The sequence below is a fragment of the Anolis sagrei genome, chromosome 3 (assembly GCF_037176765.1).
Source record: "Anolis sagrei isolate rAnoSag1 chromosome 3, rAnoSag1.mat, whole genome shotgun sequence".
Taxonomy (NCBI): Eukaryota; Metazoa; Chordata; class Lepidosauria; order Squamata; family Dactyloidae; genus Anolis; species Anolis sagrei.
The window spans coordinates 239,650,155-239,674,661 of NC_090023.1; the positions used below are offsets into that span (position 1 = coordinate 239,650,155).

General features: G+C 46.1%; 2 protein-coding genes across 4 annotated transcripts in view; one reads left to right on the forward strand and one right to left on the reverse strand.

Moving 5' to 3' along the window:
- ZIC4 (Zic family member 4) overlaps positions 1–13,634 on the reverse strand; it is a 36,318-nt gene extending 22,684 nt beyond the window's left edge. The window contains exons 1-2 of one of the 3 annotated variants that reach the window (XM_060767758.2): positions 13,564–13,634; positions 6,362–6,446 (exon numbers count right to left, since the gene is read on the reverse strand). In XM_060767758.2, the coding sequence (XP_060623741.2) occupies positions 6,362–6,407 (46 nt within the window). In that variant the 5' untranslated portion in view covers positions 6,408–6,446; positions 13,564–13,634. Of the gene's footprint in view, positions 1–6,361; positions 6,450–10,864; positions 11,295–13,563 lie in introns of those variants that run through there. The other 2 variants (XM_060767757.2, XR_009631020.2) reach the window with 2 other exon arrangements.
- An 86-nt stretch (positions 13,635–13,720) lies between these two features.
- Positions 13,721–19,052, forward strand: ZIC1 (Zic family member 1). Its single transcript, XM_060767755.2, has 3 exons — positions 13,721–15,946; positions 17,316–17,479; positions 18,275–19,052. The coding sequence occupies exons 1-3, from the start codon at positions 14,923–14,925 to the stop codon at positions 18,470–18,472; spliced, it is 1,386 nt and encodes a 461-aa protein (XP_060623738.1). The 5' UTR covers positions 13,721–14,922; the 3' UTR covers positions 18,473–19,052.
- The last annotated feature ends 5,455 nt before the right edge of the window (positions 19,053–24,507 follow it).

Here is a 24,507-nt window from a genome sequence, read left to right on the forward strand (position 1 = left end):
AGATGGAGAAAGCGACGGAGGAGAGGGATGGGGACAAGGTAGCTGAGTGAGCACTCTTCTCCAAAACTTGTTGGTGGGGGGGGTGAGTCTTCTCACAGAAGACAGCCAAGAGAAAGAGAGGTCCTGGAGAAATGGCAAGCTTTCCTCTGTCAGATCTCACTGTCCTACACGAGCACATCCAGGCTGTGCATGATTTGGAAGCTGGGCTATTTGGACCTTTCCTGAACTCCTGCAGGTCACCGAAAAAGAAGCCTTGGAGGAAGGAGGGACCGTGATTTTGGAGACAGTGGGATGGTGGTTTTGGAGATGAGACTGATGGAAAAGAGAGAAAGATGCCTTCCAGGCCTCAGTATCCTCCTGCCAGGAGGTGCTTCGAAGGCCCTCTTTCCCCCGCACAACGGACCTCAATTCCCTCTCCTCCTCCTTCATCGCCAGCACCTTCACCATCACTTTGACCGCTGATTATTTACAGCCCATGCAAATGCCCCCCCCCCCACTTCCCCACAGAAAGGGCGCAATGAGGAAAAGTCAAGCGAGGTTCACCTGGGAAGCAGAGTGGAAAGAGGAGGGATTTAGATTTCTGACACTTGTTGGAGGTCCAGAAACTGGACTTGAAAAAGGGTATGTGGGGCGGGATTAAACTTTCCATACACCCCATTTCAGAATTAAAGCGGGGAAATGAACGCGATACTTGCAAATAGGCCTAACCCTCATCGAATATTTCCTATAATTTCAGTAAGGAGTTTGTATACCCATCTTTTTGCGGTGTAATGGAGAAATCGGAAGCATTGCATTCAATTCAGCCCTCTCCCCCATCCTGACACAAATCACACAAAATCAGTTAAAAGCAATGATAATTCTAAAATCCAGAGTTTTTTCAATGTCTCACAAATCCACTTTGACACCATGCCTCTAGAAGAAAGCGACTGAGCTGGCTTCATGTTTCCAGTATATGTGATGAAAATAATAAATGGAGGCGTTTCTTCTTTTTCTCAAGCCTTTTCAGTGAAAGCTGGTTCCGGTGTTATTAAATGTAACACATGTCTTTTTTCCACCCCACTCTGCATCTCAAACCCTGGCCTCTCACCTCAGGACCTAAGCGCAAGACCATAGACTTCAGAATAAAATCAGGAAAAATAGTCTGTTTCCCATTTAATTTAGGACCTGAACTTTCTGTATATATAATCTAAGAGTGTTCACTTTGGATAATGAATATTTATTTTTGCTTTAAGTACACTTTTTTTAAAGGCAAATTCAATCTACACGCACAACTGAAACTGGTTCTCGTCAGCTTTTTGTCCCGGGATAATCACATTGACCAGTGACGCTCCAAAATCCCCAATCTTATTTCAATTTGCTTGGGCTAATGCCCTGTGTGTTAGTGAGGTCAGTGGCATTCAAAATCCAAGACTACCCCTCACCAGATAAGCCCTACTGAAATCAACAGGGCTTTCCTCCGAGGAGACATACAGAGGAAATGAGGATGCTTCCTCTATTTCAAATGCAAGATTTTGGGTTTACGGTGGGTTGTTCCTTTCCTACATACCAATTCAGGAATAAGCTTTACCCTAAACCCAAAATCCCCATAAGCATCTCCCATACCAGCGGATTCCATCAAAGAAGGCGGCATCCATTCATATATATTAAAGAAAAACCCTTTAAAACTAACTAGGGAGTGGGAAAAATGTTGGTGGATAGCAAGGAACCTTTCGGGGAATAGAATAAACACCTCTCTTTGGTCATGGCAAAATTTAGATCCCAAAACACATAGCCTTTCCCAAATCAATAGCCGTAAAAGAAAAGAAGCAGAAGCATGCAACATTCGACTATATAGTGAAGCAGTTACCAGGCATTGAAGTCATGGCATGATATGAAAATATCCCCGGAGGAAGAAGCAAAACAAAACCCACCCTGTTCTGAAGCTGATAGAAAATGTTGCTTATATCGTTCCTTAACAGTCACTAGTTAAAACAATTAACAAACCCAACAAATCACATTGAGGTTATTAAGCCAAACAGAGGAAAGCCTGGCACCCCAGAATATTACAGTGCTAAATTCCCCCGAGCTGGCTTCTTTCCCGCTAAGGACTTGGAATCCTGCCTTCAAAATACAAAACACAGGGGCATTTCGTGGCACTTTTTGACCCTGGGGTAAGGCATTTTGGACCCATTTTTATCCAGATTCCAAAGCTGCAGGTAATCTAGAAGGCAGGTAAATCGCTGTGACTGAGCACATCAACACAATACAGATAGACACAGGCGCAAGCAAATACACACTTCTATGCCCGGAGGACCTGCAAAGTTGCACATGCTGCAATTAGCTGACTAGCCTTACATAACATGTTTATGTACACAATTTAAACCCCAGCAGTTCAAGACAACCATCCTTTGCCTTGAGCCACTAAAAGGAAAACAAAAACCCCCATTTGCGTTGATCTTTCCCCCTTCCCTAACTAACCACCTCCGAAGAAGATCACAGAAGTACAAGAAAAGACAGAGAAACGTTACAGGAAGCAGGACTCTGGGAGGCTGTTACTTACAAAGGTCCTGAGAGTGTGACTTCCAAATAAAGCTGTTTTCCTCATCCCTCCTTACAACCACTTCATCTCTACACACTTGACATCCTTCAATCCTGACAGTCCCCAGTCAAGGGAGACACATCTGGAACCGTTTATCGGTGGTTTTAATATATATATATATAGATATACATGTGTGCTACCATCGGTTGGCTTAGGCCCTTCTAAAATATTGGCATGGCTTCTTGTCAAACGCTAATGGCTTTATCCGCTCTTACTTAAAACCCTGAGGTTCCTCACAGGGGTTTTCCCCCCACACACAACCCCCCCCCTCTCCTTGCATGAATCCAATGGAAAAGAAATGGCCCATGGTGTCTCTCTCATTATATTAGGTGAAGTTAGTGCTCTCACTCCTAGCATTTGTTGTGTACCTTGGGAGACATATCTGCGTGTGTGTGTGTGTGTGTGTGTGTGTGTGTTATGAAAGCGAGAGAGACGACAGAAAGGGAGGGCAGTGGCGTGGCTGGATAGTGCTGTACACATGACCAAAAGGCGGAGGAAATGGAAAGAGGAGGACTTGGACAAAGTTGTAGAAGGATCCAGGAGAAGGGATCCGGAAAGCTGCCTTGCTTGTCCACGTTCATCACACTAGAGAATGAATCCACTTTAAATCCGGTTGCTGCCTCCTGCAGAATTCTGGGGTTTGTAGTTTAGGGAAGCGTCTTTAACAGGAGGCAGAAACCGAATTTAAGGTGGATTCATTCTCCAGTGTCATGAGGTCAAGATGACCTCTCATCATCTCTCGTTTTGCCATCAAAACGGGTTGTGCGTTGAGCAAACCCAAGGTCCAAACGAGCAGAATAGCTCAGATTTCCACCTATAAATAATCTGGATGGCCAGAGACATCAGGTCGTATATTTTAATGTCATGGCCCTCGCGGAGGGATTACTCTTCTCAAATAAATACCGATGTCAAGGAACTTGTTGACAAGGAGAGCAGCTCTGTCCAAGAATAACGCCCAGCGGCGTTACCTCGGGGCTATTAAGGCAGAAGCAGGCTCTCTACTTCCCAAATACTCCTGGTAGTTCCCCTGGCCCGAGGTCACCCCTTTCCCACCAGTTGTGGTTTTCCTCCTCCTCTCTTCGGCCAGCAATTTTCTCTACATCCCCTTTTGCTGACCGCTGCACAACTCACTTTAATTCACCCCTAGATAGATAGATAGATAGATAGATAGATAGATAGATAGATGATATCTTCAAGCCATTTCAGTACAGGAGAGAATGCACCTGCTTAAGAGGCTCGAGGGTCAACATGAATTCGAGATTCGCTTGGGGCCCTTCCACACAGCCCTATATCCCAGAATATCGAGGCAGAAAATCCCACAATATTTGCTTTGAATTGAAGGTCCTTCCACACAGCCCTATATCTCAGAATATCAAGGTGGGAAATCCCACATTATTCGAGTGTGGACTCAGATAACTGGGTCTCAGGTGGACTCAGATAACTGGATAACTCGAATAATGTGAGATTTCCTGCCTTGATATTCTGAGATATAGGGCTGTGTGGAAGGGCCCTTAGTTGCGACTAAATCCTAGCAGGGAGACAAGGTTTCTCAGATCCCAAAGGCCTTTTGATGGGAAAGACGCGTTCAAAAAGTGGTATCAGAAGGACTAAGTTGTGCTTTTGACACTTGGCATTTGCCCCCTTCTTCCCAATCTCGGGTTTGTTTTATAATCCAGGAAAAGGGAGCTGCTTTCCATTGACACCGAGGCAATTCTGTCTGCTTAGGTGGCTGCAGGATTGCCGCTTCGGGCCGTGTTTGGCGACCTGGCCACGAACTGGGTAAAATATGGCTTGTTGTGAGTTTTCCGGGCTGCATGGTCATGTCCCAGAATCATTCTCTCCTGACATTTCTTCTGCATCTATGGCAGAGGTCGTGAGGTCTCAACTTCACAACAGACCTCACAACCTCTGAGTATGCCTGTCATAGATGCAGGCAAAACGTCAGGAGGGAATGCTTCTGGAACATGGCCATACAGCCTGGAAAACTCATGACAACCCAGTCATACCGGGCAGGAAAGATTTCGACAATACATTGAGTAAAATATAATGAAGACTCACACATACAGAAGCCATCTTGTGCTTTTGGGAGGCTTTAGTTTGGGCGTTTCAGGAAGACATACACCTGGTTAGGTCGAAGGATCAAAAAGCCATCCCTTCAGGCAATATCTAGAGTTTAAATCTGCGGGTAATCTGATTTTACACTAAAATCAATCTGTGGCTTTAGTGTTTCATATCTTTTTGGAGCTTCTTCCCGGCAGTTCCTGACCAAACTCTTTTTTCTCAACCCGAATTAAAACAATGACATTTCAAAACAATGCACGAAAGTGGCTTTTGGAGAAAGAAGGAAAGAAGAGGGAAACTTTCTCAAAGGCCGGGCTGTAGTAGCGGTGTGTTACTTTCTTCGCCCCCCTGTCTTAAGGACGCAGGGCTGCGTTTGCGAGGAGACTCTGACCTTTAACTTTTACTTAAAGCTGCCCGATTCGCTGGGCGATTGAAACCCGCAGAAACTTTTCGCCCGGTTCTATGTCCCTCTCGATGACGGGTCATTGCGTCTTTGCAAGGCGATGGTGACCTTTGGGGAGACAGTCTCCGTTGCCCATGGAAGTCTTGGGAGGGAGGAATTTCCACCCACAGCTCCCGCAACCCCATTAAAGCCGCCTCCAAGGGCAGTTTTAGATGCTCGACTCCTGAAATTGGAGACTTGCTAAAGAATGGAAGCAATGGGAAGTGAGAGTGAAGGGATCAGCCCGAGCTGGAGGTTTTGCTAGGCTGGGCTGGGGAAGAAAAACAATTAGCTTCGAGATTTCTGTCCTGCGTTTCAAAAGAAATAGCTCCATTGAAAAACCCAAATTATCTGAGGGATTTAGCTGAGTTGTCGGTGGGCTGAAGGACCACAACAGAAAGGGGAAATCCGAGTTCCCCTGTCTCCTATGGAGCTATCAGAGCCTGGCGAAGGCCATTCAAAATCAGGCAGGAATCGATCAGGAATCAGACTCAGAAGGGTGGGAGAGGCAGCCTGAGGATTCATTGCGGGCTCCCATTGAGGGACAGATTGCAAGGGATAGGGGAAGAGGCGCTTCTGAAGCTCTTCCCTTCCCTCTTCCCCTTTATTCCTGACAGGTAATTTTCGATCTAAGTGGGCGAAGCCCGGGAAGGATGACAACTAACCAAGTGAGAAAGCAGAAGTGGTTCCCAATTGTGAAAGCAGGGCATCCTCCTGTCCTCTCCCTTCGCTCAGTTTAAAACCTGAAGTATCCAAGATCAACCCAATCAGATGCTTATTTCAAATAGAATACTTAATCCACTGCCTCCAGATTAAGGTATTCCTGTCAGATAAGATGTCAATCAATGCCCTACTTAAGTCCTCGCCTGGTGGAAGCTTGGAGAGCTACCACGTTGTGGAAGGCTGGGACGCAAGGTAGCGACGATACGTATCATGTAAACCCTATCGCCAAGATCAAAGTCTTCCTCCTTTAATGGGATCCAATGCACGTCAAAGCTCATTCCAATCAAATCGCCCGTAAATGAAGGCAAGATGAATATGTCATATCATAACGTGACAGTGCAATCACGGAGGGTCAGGGGTTGTGGTTTCAGGGAGCGAGTCGTCAAATATTAATTCTAGAACCACCAAATGATTAGGCGTAGAGCCGGATTAAACCATGGCTGGTGGTAGGGTATATAGCAGGTTTGTGTTTAGGCAAGTTAAACAGGAAGGGTGGGGGAATGCATATTGAACTTGGTCTCTTTTTTGAAAAAAAAAAGTCATATATTTCAACTTACTTGACTGTTCTAGAAGGTTTCTCTGAAGTCGTTTTCTTTTCCTCATTACAAAGGCAACCTTTTGCTTTGTTTTCTGATTTGATTCCTGTTTAGAAAAAAAGGAGTAGCAGGTTGTTGTCTTTTTTTAATTAAAAAAAAAGAGATACTTGCTGGAACACTTCAGCAAGCAAGAGTCCAAAAATGGCAGGCTAAAACCTGAAACCTTTAGGCATGGCTTATACCGAATGAGAGACTACCCCTTGGACCATAGAAGACTGGGCAACTTGGAAGGTGCTGAACAGACTGCGCTCTGGCACATTGAGATGCAGAGCCAACCTTAAGAAAAGGGGGCCACAAAGTGGAGTCCACGACGTGCGAGTGTGGAAAAGAGCAAACCACAGACCACCTATTACAATGCAGTCTGAGACAACAAGCACAATGGAGGACCTCCTTATAGCAATACCAGAGGCAGTCCAAGCTACTGACCAAAGGACATTTAATATCATTGCCAAGTTTTCAAACTTTGTGTTTTAAAAACACATTATAACTGTGCCCTTGATTCCCTTCTGATACGATAAATAAATAAATAAATCAAAAGTATGTGGTTTATATGAGAGTAATAAATAATTTGAAAATGGTGTGAAATCTTCTCCCCACCCCTCCACCCCCAATAAAAGCCTCACATTGTTTTGGATCTCAGTCTTTGTGTCTACAGAATATGGCAGAAATTTAAAAAAAGGGGGGGGGGGGAGAAAGAGAGGCAGAGAGCCTGCTTCCAATAAAACATTTCAAAAGTTTGTGCATATTTTACAGATCAACCCTAGGGTTGATTTAGAGAAGGAGATAGGAAAGGAGATTTTCCTCAGTTCTGCTTTGATCTGACACACACACCTCCTGGCAGAGAATGGGGGAAAGTTACCACCGACTTGGCTGCATTGTTTATGGGCTTTTCAGGGCTGATATTAAGCTTGGTCCCATTTGCAAGACTCCTGGAACCAAAGATGCTCTCTCAGGTTTAAATCAAACAGCATCGGGATGGATGAAACGCTTTTAAGTTGCCGCTTTCCCACCTGTCTCCACTTTTCAAAGGGGGAACCAATGGCCTGCCTGTGCCAGATAGCACAGCTCTTGCTACTGAGGCTTAAGCCTTTCCTTGAAAAACAACAACAGAGGCAACTATAACAAATATTTTTTAATAGAAAAATAGAAATACAAATGGCAGTAACTCCATCAACAAATGTATACAGCAAGTAATAATGTGCAAAACTGACAATAACCCTGGAACCAATACTAGCAAGAGGACATGCTTTCCATGACTGAATATGGTAGCTGCAAAAGCTCTTTATGGGTATGGAAAAGATGTACCTGGATGGGTGGAGAGGAATAATATTTAATAAGAAATGCACACACACACACACACACACATGGAATAGGAGGGCATGCCTATTAGTCTTTTTAAAAACCAATAAGTGGGAAATAATAATGATAATGATATTAACTATTGTATCAATATGGTCGAAAACTTTTCATCTTAAAAGTATTGATCTCAGATGTTTTCACCTATTTGAGTGCCAAGATTTTTTTTAAGTTCTTGTAATAGGAGAAGGAGAACCCTATTGATTCCAAAATAATAAAAAAATAACTTTCATTCGCCAACTATTAAATTAAAAAATATAATTAATATTGAAGTGGTATGAATAAGGAGGAGATATACTATTGGGTAGGGTTAGGGTTAGGCTGTTTCAAGGTGCTTCCTTAATATTCGAATGCAAAACTGCCAAACATGCCTCCATCTCTCTGATTAGCACTTACCCCTCCTATTTTGAGTTCAAAACATACTTTCCCTAAAAGTGATGACATTAAAGTCCAACATAAACACCTTCTGCTTCTTGAAATAATTCTATATATGCCTTTCATGATTCCATGAGTCAATTAAATATGTGTGTGTGTGCTCGTGTATATATGTGTGTATATGTATATGTGTCTGAGATGAACAATTTCTGATATGAAATTGAGTAAGTCTTGGGAATTTGTGGTGTGTGTGTATCACACACACACACACAGAATTCTACTACCAGTCAGATAATCCATCGCCTCTGTTTACAGTATCAGAAATAGTTTGTCCATAAGCAAATAGCTGCTTGCAGTAGAACTTTTGGTGCAACTGAACATTCAGATCAATTTGTTGCAAACCTGTGGCAGACCCACCTGACTCTCAAACACAAGGAGAACCTGACCTGCAAAGACACCTGGTTGCTGATCTTGGGAAATTGCAAAGAATCTCCCACCCATAAATGTTATATCTCATTTTGGAAATATCAACAATGATTTCTAAAAAGCTCATTCATAGAGAAGACACATAGAGGACCCAAGATATTCCTCAATATCGGGCTCTCTCCTGAGGCATGAAGGTTTGGCCAGACTCATCTTTGAAAAGGTTTTCCTATTGTTTGGGTGGGAGAAACTGCCATCAGCTGTTTCCCTGGATGGAGATTTAGGGCCCTTCCACACAGTCCTCTAACCCAGAATATCAAGGCAGAAAATCCCACAATATCTGCTTTGAATTGTGTTATTTGAGTCCACACGGCCATATATCCCAGTTCAAATAAGAAAATGTGGGATTTTATTCAGCTGTTTGGGAGGGCCCCCAGATTATCAAGGCAGCAAGTCCCACAATATCTGCTTTGAAGTGGTTTATTGAAGTCCACACTGTCATATATCCCAGTTCAAAGCAGATAATGTGGGATTCTATTCATCTGTGTGGAAGGGGCCTTAGGAAGCCAGGTAGGACTCATTGCTTGAAACCCAAGAGCGAGGCTACTCCTCGGTCCAGCCCCCCAGCCTAACCCCTCTCCAGCGCCGCACACTCGAGCCATTGTGCCGGATACTGTTGGCCTGGCACATGTTCCCGGTCGCAGGTCAGAGGTCAAACTCCAGGGTGTATCTAAAGCCGGCCACTTCAAGAGCTCAAGCCTTCAACACTTATCCAAACTGATTAACTACACGATCAACAGTAGCCGAGGAAATGAAGCGGGCTTCACCTCTGCCGCCACTGGGAGGGACGGCCAGACCCCTCAGGAGGAATGGGCTGAAAATGTGTGTGGAAGGGGATGGGGGGGGGAGCCTCAGGAATCCCCCTCTGTTTCTCTTCAGACTGGGAAAATTCTCCTCTCCCGATCCCTTTTCTGTCCTTTTAGTAAAACGAACCTCTTTTTAATCAATAGAAATAAAAATGTAATGATCGTTTGTGGAATTAACACAACTCAAAAACCACAGGACCAGTTGACACCAAATTGGGACACAATACACCTATCGGGCCAACGACTGACCATCACTCATAAAAACACCGAAGAACACAGCAGAAGAGACATAAAAAGCAAAAAAAAAAAAAAAAACCCCACCCCCAAAATACATTACAATGCATACACAAAGCCACATACATACACAAAGACACACACACACACATATATACAGACTGGGCCACAGCAACGAGTGGCAGGGGACGGCTAGTAAAGCAAAAATAATGTTGCAGGATATGTCGCTTTTTGGAACCAAGAAAACCTGAGGTCTGGCTTTACAAAACCGGACTAAGGAAGCTCTTAGGGGGCTCTCCTTCCTAGGGTCACCACCAGAAGTCGAAGTCAACTTGACAGCAAATAACAACACAAGTACTAAGACAAGTTGGAGTTGTCTGTGGAGAAGGCAGGGGAGAAAAGCTCAGTTAAAGGGAAAATCCCCGGTCGAGTGGGGGTGGAAGGGCTCCATTGTGGGAAGCGACAGCATCTTAGCCACTAAACCTTGATGCACAGACTGGGTTAACTCTTTGTTCGCGAGGTATTTGGGACAGAGAGTGAACCAGAGAGAGAGAGAGAGAAGCCAGACCGAGTTCCCAAAGGGCAAGACCTGGCCCGACCAATCACAGTCTCCGGGTTTCCCGGGCATCTCTCGAGCGAAAAGCAAAAGGCAAAAGGCGCGGAGAGGAGAGCGCTTCTCCAGGGCGCACAAGGGGGCAGTCCCGAGCGCCCTCGGTTTAGGACCCGGCTTTTGGGTCCCTTTCCCCTTCCATGTCCTGACTATCACGGCTTCCCTACATCTCTCCAGTTTCTCCACTCGCCTCCTGAACTGGGATCCTTCCAGAAAAATAAATAAAAAAACAAAACAAAAAAAACAGAGCGCCTGGAAAGCCCTGGCCTGGATATTTTGGGGAAGGGAGGAGCCCCTCATCCCCCTTTGGCTCGGGAAGCTCGGACACCCAGCCTTTCCTTCAGCCTCCCGCGGAGAAGTGGGTCCCAAGCTCTTACCCACGCGCCTGAAAAAGGGCCAAACCACTTGCACCTCGTGTGTGTGTGTGTGTGTGTGTGTATGCGCGCGCGCGCCGAGAGGGGGGTTATTTTGGTTGATATCCTCACATAACAAGGTTTTTGGAAGTGAAGCATTGCCTCCCCCCCCCCCTCCCAGTCCACACTTTCCGCACACTTTCCCCGTCCCTTCCACCCTCCACCTTTCCCCACGCCAGTGACTTACCCCACTCCACCTGTTGAAGCAGAGGTCCCCTCATTTCTGCTCACTACTGACCAAAGCTAGAGAAAGGGAAGGGAAAGGATGAAGGAGTGAAAGGCAAAGGGAGAGGAGAGGCTTGGGGGTGGGTGGGTGCGTGGGCAGGCAGGTGGGTGGGTGAAGGCTAGGTGGGCTGTGGTGACATCAAGCCCAAGCAAAACACCTCTTGGGCGACTCCATCGGGGCTGCCATCCTTCCTTTCTTCTCCTCTCGCCATCTGAGAGCAGTTGGGCAATGAATGTATGGCGAGGCAGGAAAGCACCACCGGGGTGATATTTTAGTGGCTTCTATGACACGTTGGTGCATGGGGCTTTGGACTGGAGCAGCTCTCGCTTCATGCAGAGAGCCTGCCGCAAATCCCACTTGATAAGTTCTGCAGCCCACGACCCCTTGCCCACAGCACGGCTGGCTAGCTCTCTCTCAATCTCTCTCTCTCTCTCTCTCTCACACACACACACACATACACACACATGCCACGAATGGACTGGCCATGAATGTACATACTACAGCCCCAATATACAAACAAACAAACAAACAAACAATTGCCTCGTCCCCTTCTGTGAACCTTAGAAGAGCTTTTAAGTTCTGATGACTTGTGCTAAACATAAGGAAGAAATAGGATCTTTCCCTCCTTCCCTCTGGGACAAAATGTTCCCGAGGCTCTCGACCCTCGCCCTGGGGTGAAATGACAGGGGGACCCTCCATCCCTCCAGCCCAATCCACCTCATGTATCCCCAGACGTATTCCTTATGGCCAAGAGACACTCCAGACCTGTTGCTTTAGGACCCTGTAGATTCTTTTCTCCCCTTTCCTCTCCTCGTTTGCAAGGCTTCACTCTCTTTCTTATGTTTAATAGAAAATACCTATGCTTAATAGAAAATAAAGCCTCATTTTCAAGGCTTCATTCTCTTCCTTATGTTTAATAAAAATACCTACCGCGTTGCCTAAAGTGTTCTAAGATTCTCTTTTCCTGTCCTGAACCAGCAGCGAAATCTGATCCATAACATTCATGGCACTGCGAGTGATAGCGAAAGGAAAGAATGCTTTCCTTTCCTAACCTATTTCTCAAACCGTGCCCTCAATATATTTCCCCCAAACGTGTAACTTTAAAATTCAAAACATTATATAACGGAAAGGCTGAATTATTTCCCAAACTGGAAAGATTGGTGTGGAAAGACGCAATGAAATTACACATAAAAGGTCCAAAACCTCGAAGGCTCTGACTTTTGGATAACTTTTGTTCCCTCCCTCCCTCTTTCTCCTTTCTTCCCTCTATTTCTGGATACTAAAAACATGTGGTCCAAAAGGATATCCCATATTTAAACATCTATAATCCCAGTTGACCCAAATCATAAATAAATAAATAAATAAATTCCCAGGCCCAAGTTGATTTCCTTCATGAGCTGAGCCACAAAGATGGTCTCTTTTGAAAGGACAATGCTACTCCATCTCGACAATCATTTTAATATATAGTCAATGGTTCTTTGTAAGAGGAACAAAGAGGAACTATCCCTAGTTTCTCAATAGGCTTGAGCTGGGGAAAAGACAGGTTAATCGAGGGGTTGCATCTAGAAAACAAGCAAGGGTTGTATGTTTGCACTGAATCCAAATGTCTGCCTTTTCCTAACTAAATCAAAGGGAGTGTTATTTCTTTTTCTGCTCACTCATCTGAAGGTAAGTAAATTTTCTCTGGCGATCACAAGCTTGGTCAGCAACAAAGGCGCCGCCTGCTTTTTCCACCGTCCTGGTGTGGCAAGTTGAGGAATTTCAATAAATGTGACAAGGGTGACTGATTTGTGAACTAGAAAAGGGTTGAGCGTCAGGAAATTTATATTGGTCCCATCTAGCAAGGATTCCTAATACATTATAAAACCCCAGGATCCGAGAACTAACTCCATGCAGCACAGAAGAGACAAAAGCTACTTTGGGAAAATTCACAGAGTGTCTCTCTGTGTGTGTGTGTACACACATACATACACAGATACCCCTGAATTAAAGCCACCACGTCAAAAGGAAGAGGAAGGGGAGAGAAAGCAAGAAATAAAGTCAGGGTGGAAGAAGAAACAACAAGAGCACTCACTACACACACACACAAAGCAGAAAGTTAAGCACTCTCACCCACCTGCCTTTTGATGGGTGCTATAGAAATATAAATAAATATATATACACAGAATGATGGGATGGAGTCGTTTCCCCCCACAGAAATCACAGCCTGTTGTTTTAAAAGCCAAAGCTAATGTAAACCAGCCCAAGCGTTTTGGAGAGCCTCACAGACAAAACAAGGAGGAAGCATTGCGCCCTGAAAAGGACCAAGTCACAAAAGGACTTCCCTGGTCAAGCCCCTTTTCAGAAAAAAGTTGTTCAGTGTCGTTCAGAGGTCTTGATCGCCAGGAGCCCATCACCAGCATCAAAAGAGGGGGGGAGGGGAGAGGGAAGGAAGAAAGGAGGAAGGAAGAAAGTCAAACACAACACCAGGAGCAACACCTTTCTCAGTCTCCACTGAAGAGGTACAGAAAGAGGCCTTTGGGCATTTTTTCGAGCTGGAAAAAAATCCTGCCTATAGATCTATACACCTATATATCTACAGTATATGTTTATGTATATAAAAGTTGGTACTCCTGCACCAGCCTGTTTGTCAAAAGCGATGTCAATGAGCTTCACAATACCTGGGATTGATGAGCGGAGCTGGCCAATCAGGAGGGAAGAGCTCTTTTGCGCACCCTTAGTTGGAGAGGAAGGAGGGAGTTGCAAGGGAAAGTAGGGACGGGCAGCAGCCAATCCGCGGCGACGCCGGCCTTCACGTCGCCCCGCCCCCTTCTCCCATTCATCAAGGGAGGGGGGGCGGACGGTGTCGTCTTTTCAATTCATTTATCTGCAGGAATGATTGCCGCTATCAGTCTCGCGTTCACCGCCCGGCTGAGGAGGTGAAAGTTTCTCCCCAGGAAGATAAACCGCAAAAGACAATATTGTGCATGATTTGCGCCTCTTTTTTTTTTTTAAACAAAGCAGGGGGAAGAAAAAAAAGAGGAGAGCGGAGGGGGAAAAAAGCCAAAGGAAGGAAGGAAGGGGAAAAGAGGACGGAAGGGGGGAAAAAGAGTGGAAGAAGCTGGAAGAGAAGAGGAAAAATTGCGCGCTCCTTCGTTCCATTCCTCTAACCTTCTCTCTATTTTTTTCTTTTTGAAAGGCAGAACGGGAAGAAGTTTTATTTTTGTGCTGAATCCCCTCCTCCCCCTCCCCTCCCCCCACTCCCCCCCTTTGCCTGCACGTTGCTTGCTTCCTCCTCTCTCTCTCTCTCTCTTCACTATTGTTATTTGCGAGCGCGGTCTTTTGAATTCTCTCCCTCCCCCTCCCCATTTTGAAAAAAAAATCCCGAAAAGTGCAGCTTGAGAGGAGAGAGAAGAAGAGGCGGGGGAGGAGAAGGAGAGGAGGAAGAAGGAGAGAGAACGAGAGAGGGGTCGGGCGGGTTGTTTTTTTCTTCCCCCCTCTCTGTCTTTCCTCTGCGTGATCCGATGCCTGTTTTCTTCTTCTTCCCCAATTTTTGCCGCTCCTAACTCCCTCTTCTCTCTTCCCCCCCCCGCTCTGCTTCCCCCACCCTCTCCCCCTCTTCCTCCTCCTCCTATTTGTGTGTGCTGCGTGCGTGTCCCTCCGTCCGTGCGTGTGAGCGCGCGCGTGTTTTGGGTTGCGCGGATGCCGAAGGGGGAGTTCCCGATGTGGCGGTGCTGGTGCTGCTGCTGAAGCGGGGCTGGTCGAGCGGACTTTGGCGAGAGAAAGAGACAGGCAGAGAGAGGCGAGGCGAGGCGCTTGGGATTGGCGGCAACGGCAGAGGCGCTTCTTCTTCTTCCTCCTCCTCCTCGTAGGCTCTGAGCTTTTTCGGCCTCGCTTCTGATTCTCCTTCGGCGAGGGCAGCTCCGTCCTCCTCTTCGTCCTCCTCCTTCTCCCCCCGCTTCTTCTTCCTCTTCTTCCTCCTCCTCCTCCTTTTCCTCGTCTTCAGCCCGGCGCTTGGGGCGACCGGGAGGCGGGCGACGATGCTGCTGGACGCGGGCCCGCAATACCCGGCCCTCGGCGTGACCACCTTCGGCTCCTCGCGGCACCACGCGGCGGCGGCGGCGGGCGAGGTGTCGGAGCGCGACGTGGGCCTGGGCCTGAACCCCTTCGCGGACGCGGCGGCCGGGATGGGCGCCTTCAAGCTGAACCCGGGCGGGCACGAGCAGACGGCCTTCGCCTCGCAGGGCCCGGGCTACGCGGCGGCGGCAGCGGCGGCGGCGTTGGGCCACCACCACCCGCACCACCCGCACCACCACCCGGGCCACGTCGGCTCCTACTCCAGCGCCGCCGCCTTCAACTCCACGCGGGACTTCCTCTTCCGCAACCGCGGCTTCGGCGAGGCGGCGGCGGCCAGCGCCCAGCACAGCCTCTTCGCCTCGGCGGCGGCGGCGGCAGCGGGCGGCTTCGGGGCCGGGCACGGGCACAGCGAGGCGGCGGGGCACCTGCTCTTCCCGGGTCTGCACGAGCAGGCGGCCGGGCACGCCTCGCCCAACGTGGTCAACGGGCAGATGCGGCTGGGCTTCTCCGGAGACATGTACGGGCGGCCGGAGCAGTACGGGCAGGTGGGCAGCCCGCGCTCCGAGCACTACGCCTCGCCCCAGCTCCACGGCTACGGGCACATGAACATGAACATGGCCGCGCACCACGGCGCCGGGGCCTTCTTCCGCTACATGCGCCAGCCCATCAAGCAGGAGCTCATCTGCAAGTGGATCGAGCCCGAGCAGCTCGCCAACCCCAAGAAGTCCTGCAACAAAACTTTCAGCACCATGCACGAGCTGGTGACCCACGTCACCGTGGAGCACGTCGGCGGGCCCGAGCAGTCCAACCACATCTGCTTCTGGGAAGAGTGTCCCCGGGAGGGGAAGCCCTTCAAGGCCAAGTACAAGCTGGTCAACCACATCCGCGTCCACACGGGAGAAAAGCCCTTCCCCTGCCCCTTCCCTGGATGCGGGAAGGTCTTCGCCCGCTCCGAGAACCTCAAGATCCACAAAAGGACGCACACAGGTCAGTGGGGAAGGGGGTCTCTCTTCCTTCGAGTTTTGTTTCACCGGTTTTGTTCCCCTTTGAAAATGAGTTGTGGCGAGGGTCCTCTTCCCATTCCAACCCTCGTGGCAGGAATCATAGGAGCCCACCATAGTAAAATAAAATAAAGAAAAGCCTCCTGTGGAAGAGATAACATTGGTCTGTGTGTTTTAGTTCTTTTGATCACTTTTGGGGTACTAGTGCTGGGTCACACGTTGTTGCTGATAAGTTACTCAGCTGTGTATTTATGAGGAGGGTCTTTTGTTAAATAAACCCACTCGCCCAACAACAAAAACAGAAAGAAGTTTGTTTTGGTTGGAAATGTGCAAGCGTTCCTGGAGAGAGATCCTTCTTCTTAAAAGAGAGCAGCTCCAAATAAATTAAAAGTTTTTTGTATGTGAAGTTGAGCAGAAGTAAATGAGAGAGAATGAGAGAGAAACTCTGCTGTTCTGCTACGGAAGGCGTTTCTCTCCCTTTCCAGACAGAAACGCGATTCAGCTCAAGTTTCGAAAATTAATTTACACCGTAAACTCAATATTGTTTTCCTTCCTGCTCTCTTTTTCAAGCTGGATGGGGGGAAGAATGAGAAAAGAGGCGGGGGAGGGGGTGGGGAGCCAAAGTGCCAGCGGTTTGAATGGTGAAATTTATTGGTTTTCATTAATCGGTAGCCGAAGAGGCTGTTTTCACAAGGAGGAGTCCTGCTGAATATATATGGCTCGTGAATCCAGCGGTCTTCCTTATCAGTTCCCTTCCTTGTAAATATTTTATTATGTGGGGAAATCGTAAGTAAAAGGAGCTGCGAGATTGTATCTGTGACTCCGGGGTTGGGGTCGCTGAGACCTCCCTCCAAATCGCCCACCTCTTCTGCAATTCCTCAACCGAGTTTGTTTACCCCTTTTCCTCTTTCAAATGGTCGTGTGTTTATTTAGAAATATAAAGAAGGAAGGATCAGAATGTGAGGTTGTATTTATTATTATATGAGAAGGAGAATTAACTGGAAGTCTAACCGTTGTACAGAGATAGGAGGTTAGATGAATACTGTGGTTTAAATCAAGTGGAGAGGCCAAGTAATGTCGGATTGAGCCATGAGATGGGCAACTCGCTTCTCTCGGCCCAAGCCTGGCCTTGCTTTCAGTTTCAGTTTTTGAGAAAACGCCAGCGTTTTGTGCTTAGCCTGGAGCCAACGATGGAAGGAAATAATATATTTTTTCCTTATTTGTTTACCATACCAGGCACTGTTTTGCAATGTTTACATGTCGTAAAAGCTACCGTTAGAAGGGGGCGGGGTTAATAAAGCCCCCCAAAAGCGCCCGATTTCGACTCAGGACGACTTTGTTTGTTTTCGTCCTAGGCGAGAAACCCTTTAAGTGTGAATTCGAGGGCTGCGACCGGCGCTTCGCCAACAGCAGCGACCGCAAAAAGCACATGCACGTCCACACCTCCGACAAGCCGTATCTGTGCAAAATGTGCGACAAGTCCTACACGCACCCGAGCTCCCTCCGCAAACACATGAAGGTAAATATGGGCGCCTCGGGTGGGCCTGGGTGCCACCAAGGCTTGGAGGCATTTGGGGAGGGGGAAGGGACTTGGGGAGAGGCAGACTTGGGGTGTTTGTGAAGCTCAGGAAAAGTCTCGGCCTTCCTGCCCCGAAAACTGGGCCTCTTTCCCAGGCCCTCTCCAGAAAGGACTTTTGGCGAAAGGCTGAAAGATCCACGCTGCTCGAGATCTCCAATCTTGACGATGTAAACAGACCTCGGTTTGGGTCTAGTCTGGGATTGTGCTTTGCTCCAAGGGGAAAGGTTTCAAGAAAAGTCTCAGTGGGGAGTCTGAAGGGATCCGGGCAGGCGTGGCAACTCCGTGGATCGTGTGTTTGTGCTAGGAGCAGCCCTTTTGTGTATCCAAGGCCCAGGGCCGTGTTTATCTTCCATGGCAATTCATTGAAAATGGCTGGGGAGAGACTCTTCACTTTACAGTGGAGAGCTCAAGTTTTGTATGAGAACTATCCACGTCCCGTGTTTCGAACTTCACCTTTTCTCCCCCTCCCTCTCTTCCTTTTCCCTTCCTTCTCGTGTGGCCTTGAGAGTTCAGTTTAGATACTGAACTCAGCGCTTTAACGTTTTGGGTAACTCTTGGGTAACTCAGTCTGTGTATATGCATACTCTACTTGTTCTGATATCTCGATAGATTGTACACAACCTTGCAACTGTGTCGATGTGTGTTTGTGTGCGCGAGTGAGCTTGCACACAGCCCAGTGGCCTCCCCAGAGGCTCTCAGGCTCTTCCCTTTGTTACTCCCTTCTCTGTTTTCTAGGTCCACGAATCTTCCTCGCAGGGGTCCCAGCCTTCTCCCGCGGCCAGTTCGGGCTACGAGTCGTCAACCCCCCCAACCATTGTTTCTCCATCCACAGAAAACCAGACCACAAGCTCCTTATCCCCTTCGTCTTCAGCAGTCCATCACACGTCCAGCCACAGCACGCTCACGTCAAATTTTAACGAATGGTATGTTTAAAAACAAACAAAACGAGCGAACGAACGCAAACCCACCCTATTTAAAAGACTCGGAGATTTAAGGAACACTTTGAAACAGAATTTTGGGGTGCGTGTTTGGTTTGGTTCTTCCCCCCTTTCCCTTTTCAATGCTGCCCACAGACCCAGGACCGAATCAAATCAAGATGATTCCCCCCACCCACCATTTTTTTTTTCTGGCTTGCTTGCTTTCTCTTTCTCTGTTTCTCTCCTGCCTCTCTCTCTCTCAATCTCTCTCTTAATTTCTGCTGTTTTGCTTTGGTTTTGCGCCTTCGTTCAGGGCAAAGCCTTGGGAAGCAAAGGGGGTTGGTTTTTCCTAGCGTGCGTGAGAAGGGCTGGGTGACCACCAGGCCACCTTGCCCACTTGCAGGGCTTTGAAATGGAACCACTGGCTGGAGTTCTCCAACTGCATGTCTCGTTTTGGGCAGCGGCCTTGTTGTTTTTCTTCCCCCTCCCCTGTAAATACAGAAATACTAGCTTACCATGTACTGTTTGATTTTGTAAATAGTAATACCACAAGTTGAATAAGGGGATACGTGGAATTGTGGTCTTTGCATATATGTGGGGGGTGGGAGGGGAGTGAGGGTGGGGGAGGGGAACAGGGAGGAGGAGGAGGAGGCGATTGAGAGGGGGAGGGGAGGAGGGAGGAAGTAGCAAAATCAACTATTTGTACTGAATGGCAAGGATGTTCTAGTAAATGTGTACCAAAATGTGAAATTACTTTGTATTATTACAGTCTAAACGTCGACCTAACAGAATATTATTGGTATTAATGTGCTTTTTTCCTTTTGTATAAAGTGCAAACATTTCGTCCCAAAGTCCAGTCTAAGTAGTGCAGTAAAATGTTGTTTATTACACTGTCCTGTCAAGAAATTCGTATAGTGAAAGCCTGGATCTACGTGTCAAACTGTTACATTTGTTTATGTAAAGTGATATTAAAAAAAAAGAAAAGAAAGAAAAAAGCTATAAACTATAATCTGTCCATTGCTTTTGGCAAGTACAACCACATACTGTATATATTTCCTAATTTCCATATTTATCCGCATGTAAAGGTCCGGTTATACATGTTACAGATATTCAATATTTATGGCTAGAAGAACTGGTATGTACACTTTAGTTTACAGAACTGTTTGGTAACATTTCGTACATTATTAAAGATTCTGAAATCCCACAATCTGTGGCAGGAATCCTTATTGACTCAGCCTGGGGCTGCAAATTAGGGAGTTCTTAGGACTGTAAACTCTAGGCCGGACTAAGGACCCTTCTCTCCCATTCCCACCCCACCCTCGCCCCCACTAGTCTTCTCTTATGTCATCACTAAAGCAGTAATGTGGAAATAAATGTGATGAATGCACTTGTCCCTGCTGGCATGAGGGTAGTATGTAATTAGTATTTATGTAAAAGGCCTATGAAACAAAAAAAAAAGTTTTTGGACGCAATATAATTTAAACGATCATTGCAGACATAGAATAAACGGCAAGAGCAGCAATAACCAACCCCATTAAAGCAGAACATCCATAGATTGTATATGGCCCATGGATTTTAATGGTGGCAAATCTTGCCAGGAAAGAAAGGGGGGAAAAGAAGGACAGGGGGCCTGGCTTGCCATACAAACATGCCCTTTGTTACAGCCTGGAATCGGTTCGAGGGGGGAAAACTGTATATTTTAGACCACAAGTCTTCTTAAAGACTTCCCAGTCTCAAGGAAGTGTTATCTTTTTATTGTCGAAGGCTTTCATGACCGGAATCACTGGTTTGCTGTGAGTTTTCCGGGCTGTATGGTCATGTCCCGGAAGCATTTCCCCCTGACGTTTTGCCTGCATCTATGGCAGGCATTATCAGAGGTTGTGAGGTCTGTTGTGAGGTTGTGAGAAAGAACTCTTGTCTGTTGGAAACCCCATTTTCCTAGTTTCCAACCTCTGAGAATGCCTGCCATAGATGCAGGCGAAACGTCAGGAGAGAATGCTTCTGGAACATGGCCATACAACCCGGAAAACACACAACAACCCTGTTCTCCTTTTCCTCGTAATGCCATCTCTCACCCTGAAGGGAAAAGATAGCAACAACAATAACAACAACCAATGTTGTATTTCTCCAGGCCTGAAGCTGATTTTAACCAATTGTTTTAGCTGTTCTCTCCCTTCCCTCCCCTTCCTATAATTTTGCCCGAGTTAATAGTTTCGTACAGCAGTAACAACAGTAAAAATAAACCAACCAGGATGGGGTGGAGGTGGGGGTGAGTTGATAGACTTTGCTGTTTTCTTTTGTTTTCATTCCCATTTGCTTAAGAAATTCGTTCCATTGGCTGGCGGTGATACAGTAAATTTGTAAATGAGGAGACAATATATATATATCTGAAGAAGGAAAAAAAATCTAAATTACTTGTGCTTAATGGCTGTGGCAGAGCGCCTTCTCTCTCTCCCCCCCCCCCCCTCTAAATCACATTGTCTCCCTTGCAGTTTAGTTTGATAGATTTGCCATCCGTGGTGCTTCCGTTAACTTGGCGACGCTGGTAGCTAGCAACCGCTAGGCTTTGTTCCTCGGTGTAGCTTGCATGATCGCCCCATTAAGCAGACAACATATCAACAGACAACAGGGATCATGAGCTCGGCTGAAGGAAGCGCCCTGGGTTCGGGAGAGCAGGGCGCCGAGTGGCATTGCATCTGCTGACCCCCTCGTGGGCCAACAGGGCCTTTGGGCCTTTGAGCAGATATTGGGGGAGAAGGCCTAGACAGACAACAGAGTTGGCCAGACAGCCAAGCCCAACATTCAAGGGGATGAGGAGCACTTGGAGGTCGCAGGAGGAGGAAGCCTGCGGTCTGGCCTCCTTCCTCCCACCATCAAGTTTTACTAAGTCTCTGAGAACCAGGCACAATATACATTGCGGTCATGGCATGCTGCCCTTATTACTTTGAGGGGTTTTAGGAAGAGGGAGAGGTTTTGTTTGGATCCTTTCTGGAGAGGTTGAGTTGACACTCCCCAGGCCTGGCTCCAGCTGAGGTTGCGCCTTGTTGTTCAAAGTAGGCCTCTTGTATTGAAAGACAGACCGATAAATAGAAAGGTGGCAAAGCTGGTTGGTTCTCGCTTGCTTTTTTTGCTTTGTGTATGTGTGTGTTTTTAACTTCACTTTCTAGAAAACGTTGTTTTCCTGTCGAGAAGCCCGTCTCTGGGCTGCTTCCCTGCCAAGAGCGCCACCTTGCAAAGGCCTACAGAGACTGGAGAGAAGTTGAGAGAAGCCTAAAAGCAAACGGCAGCCCGAGGACAAGGAAAGAAATGCAGTCCCCTGACAAAGTACAGACTGGGTTGCTGTGAGTTTTCCGAGCTGTATGGCCATGCCCCAGAAGCATTCTCTCCTGACGCTTCACCCGCATCATCCGAGATTGTGTACAGACTCCTCTAGATCTCCAGCTTGGACTGTAAAGAAGCAGCCTCAAATAGTCTAAATCTGGAGTCAAAATGGAAAGGATGAGTAAAGCTGGGAGCGAAGGGCAGTGCAGCCATCTGCCTTACTCCCCAGACCAGTATAATGAAAACATGCCTACATTCAATTTACGATATCTAGATATGTGTGTGTGCACTTGCGTGTGTGAGAGTGTCCTTCTGAAGTGATATGTATTTATTTTTGGGAGTCTCAACTGATGCTTTGTTATTGAAAATGGCTTGTATCTGGTGAAATTTGTTTCTAAACCTAGATGCTTTCAAACACCTTTAACAGTAAATTCTGAAATTATCACTAAAAGAGCATCCACTAGAAAGGGTTTTTCTCGAAATAAGTAGATAGCTACGGATATCTGACTATATAACCAGAGCAGAGAGTGTATGTATTATATGTATGCGTGTGCATGTATACATTGGGCTAATATATTTCATTACAGGCTTATTCACAGTGTAGATTTGAATAGCTTTTTCTATATATGTGTGTGCGTAAGATATTGCGGTTTCCTATGATGGGTGTTTAATTAAGCCTAACACTGCTTTGATTTTTAAAATATGGCGAATATATTATTATTATTATTATTATTATTATTATTATTATTTGGTGGTATTGGTGTTAGTGGTTATTGTGCTGCCTATTGTTTCACAAAAGACAAGGATGCTATTAAGGAAACAGGTTCCATTAAATGGCCTTTTAAACTTGGGCGCCTCTGTCATTGTGTGGGTACTTTTTAATGTCTTAGCGAGATGTATTTTTCATACTTTTCTTCATGGGCTATTAGGTCTGGGAAGTCGTGAAAGCTGGTTGGGAGATATGAATTGTGAGAGCCTATTTAGCAGCAGCAGCAGCAGCAGCAACAACCTCAGACAATGCCGAAGCTGGCTGGCGGGGCTGCCTTGGGTGAAGGGGCTCAGGAGCCTTTGCTGTGGCCTTATTCCAAGATATTCCCCCATCATCTAGGAAAGGATAGAGATTTCCTTCTTATCTAGATGGAGCCTTTAAAGATCTCCCCAAAAACACTATCCTAAAAAAAGTCTAGATCTGACCGTGTTGGCTTGGCTTTGATATGCCCTGGTGTGTGTTTGTGTGCCGACTGTGTCGACCTTTGTGGGCACCATGAATTTCGCAGGGTTTTCTTAGGCAGACAATAGGCAAGAAGTGGTTTTGTCCCTTCCTTCCTCTGAAATATAGCCTTGACTTGCTAACCGCAAAAATATGTCTTTGCCTGCATCCTTACTTGGGAGCTATAAAACGAGGAATTTAGGGGAATTTACCTACGAGTAAGCATGCACTGGGCTATTATTCCTTTCTAGCCTTCATAGGCATCAGCAATCTGTATTATGAAAAGTTTCGGAAATCATAGAATCATAGAATCAATAGCATAGCATTTGAAACGGGTTTCTCCAAAGGCATTATTATTATTATTATTATTATTATTATTATTATTATTATTATTAGTGCTGCAGGGGTGTGTGTATATATGTGTATATGTACATGTATGTATATGTGTGTGTTTGTGTGTGTATGTGTGTATGCATGTACTGGACTATTATTCCCTTCTAGCATTCCCAGGCATCAGCAATCTGTATTATGAAAAGTTTCAAAAACAAATAGCATAGGATTTCAAACGGGTTTCTCCAAGGGCATTATTATTATTATTATTATTATTATTATTATTATTTAAGGTTTGCAGGTGTGTGTGTGTGTATGTGTGTGTGTGTGTGTGTGCATGTACTGGATTATTATTCCTTTCTGGCATTCCCGGGCATCAGCAATCTGTATTATGAAAAGTTTCAAAAATAAATAGCATAGCATTTCAAACGGGTTTCTCCAAAGGCATTATTGTTGTTGTTGTTGTTGTTGTTGTTATTATTATTATTATTATTATTATTATTATTGGGTTCTTGTAGGTTTTTTCGGGCTATATGGCCATGTTCTAGAGGCATTATCTCCTGAGGTTTCGCCTGCAACTATGGCAAGCATCCTCAGAGGTAGTGAGGTCTGTTGGAACTAGGAAAATGGGTTTATATATCTGTGGAAAGACCAGGGTGGGACAAAGGATTATTATTATTATTATTATTATTATTATTATTATTATTATTAAAGTGCTGCAGGTGTGTGTGTGTATGTATGTGTGTGTACATGTACTGGACTATTATTCCTTTCTAGCATTCCCAGGCATCAGCAATCTGTATTATGAAAAGTTTCAAAAATAAATAGCATAGCATTTCAAATGGGTTTCTCCAACTGTATTATTATGTAAGTGCTCTCTCTCTCTCTCTCTCTATATATAGCACTTCTATAGCTATATGAGAGAGCTAGAAGTTGGTCTCTGTTTAGATAATACGATTTTACAGTTACTCTCGTTGAATTCAACCGGATTTACTTATGAGTAGTCATAGTCAGCTCCTGCGACAAGTAGAATTTGAAATCGCTGAAATCAATGGACTTGGCTTCCCATAAAGATGGCTAGCACTGGATCTGAAAATTAGTCTTTTAGAATGAGCCATATTTGAAATGAAGGAGTTTGGGACTAGCTGGAATTTTGAATTTTGTAATGTCCTGTTAATACAGACAATAAC